Source organism: Zeus faber (genome assembly GCF_960531495.2).
Source record: "Zeus faber genome assembly, chromosome: 2".
Classification (NCBI taxonomy): domain Eukaryota; kingdom Metazoa; phylum Chordata; class Actinopteri; order Zeiformes; family Zeidae; genus Zeus; species Zeus faber.
The window spans coordinates 47,394,405-47,399,404 of NC_137189.1; the positions used below are offsets into that span (position 1 = coordinate 47,394,405).

General features: G+C 43.8%; 1 protein-coding gene across 1 annotated transcript in view; it reads left to right on the forward strand.

Moving 5' to 3' along the window:
- Positions 1-5,000, forward strand: part of galnt14 (UDP-N-acetyl-alpha-D-galactosamine:polypeptide N-acetylgalactosaminyltransferase 14 (GalNAc-T14)) — a 181,435-nt gene that overhangs the window by 115,541 nt on the left and 60,894 nt on the right. The window contains exon 4 of the mRNA XM_079996889.1: positions 4,178-4,245. Coding sequence (XP_079853015.1) covers positions 4,178-4,245 — 68 coding nt within the window. The remainder of the gene's footprint in view (positions 1-4,177; positions 4,246-5,000) is intronic.

The following is a 5,000-nucleotide window of genomic DNA, read 5'->3' on the forward strand; positions in this document are numbered from 1 at the left end:
CATCATAGGACTGGAGCTTTTGACCAAGTGGGAGGCTATAGTAGATGTTCCTAGGTCAAAGTTTTTCCTGCGCACATGGACTGTGACGCTCCACACCAGCAGTGAAGTTGGGAAACAACAGGCCCTCGCATCGCTGCCAGCCACCAGGGGATCCTCTACATCACTACCAGCCACCAGGGGGTCCTCCACATCACTACCAGCCACCAGGGGGTCCTCTACATCACTACCAGCCACCAGGGGGGTCTCCACATCACCACCAGCCACCAGGGGGTCCTCCTCATCACTTCCAGCTACCAGGGGGTCCTCCACGTCACTATCAGCCATCAGAGGGTCTTCCACGTCACTACCAGCAGCCCGGGGTCCTCCACACCACAGCTGTCAGCAAAGACCAGGCCGGCCGTGGATGACCTGTTCGAGACGAGCTGCGAGGGCCTGGATGCTGACCAGACGTGCCAGCTGTGAGAGCTACTAGGAGCATTTTCGGACATGTTCGCTGCGAAGGATAAGGACTGCATTCACACCAACCTGGTGCAGCACGACATTGACACCAGAGATGCTTGCTCAATTTCGCCACCATCGTCTGACCCTAGCCAAGCCCCCGGTGGCAGAGCAGAATATCGAGGAGATGGTGGAAGTGGGCACCATCGAACCTTCCAGTAGCCCCTGGGCAGCCGCAGCCGTCCTAGTCAAGAGAAAAGGACGGTAGCTGGCGTTTCCACGTGGACTAACGCCGCCTCAACGATATTACCCGAACACTTCTACCCGCATCCTCGCATTCCGCTTTCGGGGAACAGACTTTGCACCCGGGACCCAGGTGTGGGTCTGCCTGTCCAGAGGGACAGAAGGGCCTCTCCCCCAAGCTGTCGAGCCAGTGGGTCGGGCCTTGCTCGGTGCTGGAACAGTTGTCAGGCGTGGTGCACAGTGTACAATCCTGTTTTTGTTTTTATTAAACATCAAATTTTTTTTATATTAAAGTGTTAATATAACTGTTCTTCAATAAACTATTATCATAGTCATGAACACTTAAATGTAATATTGTTTTTTGGTTTTCATAAACCCAGCAATAAATGTCACATGAACATCATTGAAAAGAAAATCATTTTCAACCTGCTATTCAATTCCTAATCCACACTCCAACCAATAAACTAAACTGTAAACTAATAACAATTAGAGGACGCTGAACGGACAGAATATAAACAAACAAAAACATCACGACAAACTGTTCCCTCTGAAGTTACCTCCTTCAGCGTTTCGTCCATTTGTACACAATAAATATTTGTCAAAACCCACTATTTGTGATTTGCTAAATACCATTTTGGGTATGGCTCCACCCCTAATAGATGGATAGATGATAGATAGACAGACAGACAGACAGACAGACAGACAGATAGACAGATAGATAGATGGATAGATAGACAGACAGACAGACAGATAGATAGATAGAAAGATAGACAGACAGAGACAGACAGACAGACAGACAGATAGATAGATAGACAGACAGACAGACAGACAGACAGACAGTCAGACAGACAGACAGACAGATAGATAGACAGACAGACAGAGACAGACAGAGACAGACAGACAGACAGACAGACAGACAGACAGACAGACAGACAGATAGATAGATAGATAGAGGTCTCCTGCTCCCACTCATGTTGAGACCTCAAAGAAGAGAGTGAGGAGGAGAGGGAGAGCAAATCAAATACTCAACCTAACAAAACATTTTTTTCTCATTTCCCCCGTCTAAAAGTTATGAATTTTTAATGTTTCAATCTTCCTGTTTAATGAAATAGCTTTGGTTCTTTAGAGGAAAACACATCAGGCATTTTCACACGGGGAAGTTAGGTTGACATTTCCAATATGATGTTTCACACGCCGTGCATCACATACATAATGGACTGGAGTGCACCTGGCTGTGTGCGCGCGCGTGTGTGTGTGTGTGTGTGTGTGTGTGTGTGCATGTGCGTGTGTGTGTGTGTGTGTGTGCGTGTCCGTGTGTGTGTGTGTGTGTGTATGTGAAGGGCTGGCCCTTCCTTTCGGCGTCATCCCGATAGGGGCGCTTTTTGCGGTGCCGGTGGTATCGATTGTACCGACGGTGCCCAATGCGCGCTAGCGATGGGGACGCTGGCGATTGGCACACCAAAACAGGGTGTTTCCTTTTTTAGATAGGGTGTTTTTATTTTACTTCGTTTCCTTATGGAACAAAACAAGCACCGTGCATAATGCCCCCCTCCCCCATTAAAGTGTGTGTGTGTGTGTGTGTGTGTGTGTGTGTGTGTGTGTGTGTGTGTGTGTGTGTGTGTGTGTGCATGCGTGCGTGCGTGCGTGCGTGTGCGTGCGTGTGTGTGTGCTGGCTGGCTGGGTTGTTTGGTTTTCAAAGCACTTGTTTTCGTCATCCATTTCATTCCATTCTCATTCTCAACCAATTCCATCCACGGAGCTTCAATGTCATTAATGTGCCGGCTCAGATAATTAACCTGAAGATAATTAACATAGAAAACTATGAATCTTCAAAGAGAACAATGGATAATAGAAAACTTCTTTGCCGCTCATTCTCCCTCTCAGTTCAACTCAAAGGGGTTTTTAACATGGGAACATTTGTTTTCATTGCAAAGTCAACAAAGTGAATAATATACATTAAGCACAATTAGAGAACATTAGCTCAAACACAGACATAATAAACAATGAGTAAACATTGAGATTGAAAATATGAATTTGTTAATACCAATAAATAATTGTAATAATAATATGCCACTTTAAATGCACATATCTGTATATACATAGCCATATTCCTTCAACCTATTCCATTTTATTTCAATTTATTTTTTATTGTATTTTATTCTATATATTTTTTATCTTATTCTATAAGTATTCCACTTACTGTATTACGTTTTAGGAGTCAGTTAGTCGGTCTATTAGAAAGGAATTTTCTACTTTTTATTTTATTTTATTTTTTGTACTTTTTCCTAGGACTTCTTGTGTGCTATCACCGGGTGCGTTGCATTACATTTCACTGCATATATGTATGGAAGTATGTATATGTATGTGACAAATAAAAATCTTGAATCTTGAATCTTGAATCTTGAATATATAATATAGCTGCAGGCAGCAATACACAGGGTCCAATTTAGTCGTGTTCGGTACGTATTACAGTTTTCCCGGTTCCGTGAAACGCAGCACAATTTTCCAAGTTTACGTTGAAGTCAGCCTCGACTCCGGCAGTCTGTCGTCTCCTGGTTGCTCATCTCAGAGAGCAACCACGATGCGGTCTACACAGCGCAACCCTCAGAATGCGAATGAGCACCCAAGACGGAAATAGGACTTATATAACATCCGTTCACGATGTCACAAACGCCTCGCTTCATATACTAATCAAGGTACGCCAAAATCATTGAACTTCCGGTTAATTTGCAATGGTTTTCACTAATTCCTGCTGCATATGTAGATCCATGTAGATAAAACTTGTTCCGCAAGATTGTCGTGTTCCAGATACATTTAGCCCGAAAAAAAAGGCCAAGAAGAGGTTTTGTAATACGACGCACGAGTTACAGTTTTCAGAGTTTCCTTTAGTCGCAGCGTCAGCTCAAGTTGTCTGTCTACATGTCACAAGTGGCTGGATGCAAATGAGTTCCGAGAGACGAAGTTTGGGCTTACTAATACTATTCTACTACTCTTCTTCCTATAAAACTGTGTACATCGATATTGAACAAGGTCAAATGGCAAGACGTCTGGAACGTCCCTGTTCTTGCAATAATTCATAATTATCGTATCTTATTATTAATAATAATAATAATAATAATAATAATAATAGTAATACTAATACTACTACTACTACTACTACTACTCCTACTACTACTACTACTACTAATAATAATAATAATAATAATATTTATTTTTATATTATTATTATTATTATTATTATTTAAATATATATAAAATGATGTATATACTGTATATATATACATATATATAAAACATAATTTAAAATATTGTTTTTATTTATTTATATATTATACTTTTTTATATATATATACAGTATATTCTACTGAGAAATTTAGTGCATTTCCTTGAGCTAGTACATCCACTGTTGTACTAGAACTAGCATTATATTTGTATATATATATATATATATAAAATAAAAACAGATGTAGTAATAAGTGTCTTCTTCTCTCTCCAGTGTGTTGAACAGGACTCCAGTTCATCTGATTCATGAGATTATTCTGGTGGACGACTTCAGCGACGATGGTGAGCTCCGCAGCACGAAAGACACACACACACACACACATGCACACACACACACACGCACGCAGGCACACACACACACACACACACACACACACACACACACACGCACACGCACACACGCACGCACGCACGCACGCATGCACGCACGCACGCACACACGCACGCACGCACGCACACACACACACGCACACACACACACACAGACTTCCAGATCCATTATCCTTTCCAGGCCAGAGATAACGGAGCAGAGACCTACGGAGCAGGTCAGGGGGAGGAATGTGTCCGCAGCAGCTGGGTCTCCAGGTTCCAGCCGGGGCCTGGAGATTAGGACGGAGCGGGATGAAAAGAAATCTCCATTACGGGTCAGAGAGGAGAGCAATGAGGTGTACGTTCTCGTTCAGGTGAATGATGGCGCCCGGGCAGCTGCGCTCGGCGCGTCCCCGGAGACGAAGCCCGGGGAGGGTAGAGTAGCCATCACTGACGGTGTCCTAAAACAAAGAGGACACTGTGATATTTTTACTGATCTATTGTTTTCCCAAAGAGAAGAGCAGCTCCGACGTCCTACGTTTTCCACCGAATCACCGAGGGGGAAGCTTCAATTAGACCCTTCAAATCCTTTGTCTTCACAAGCGGCCGTGCAGTGCACTCTGGTCGCGGCGCAACCGGGTTTTTTCTAATTTGCAGTCGTTGGAATGACTCAACGACTTCACGCAAGTGAGGGCGATCCAGCGACTCGCCGCCTCTCGGAGCTCCTG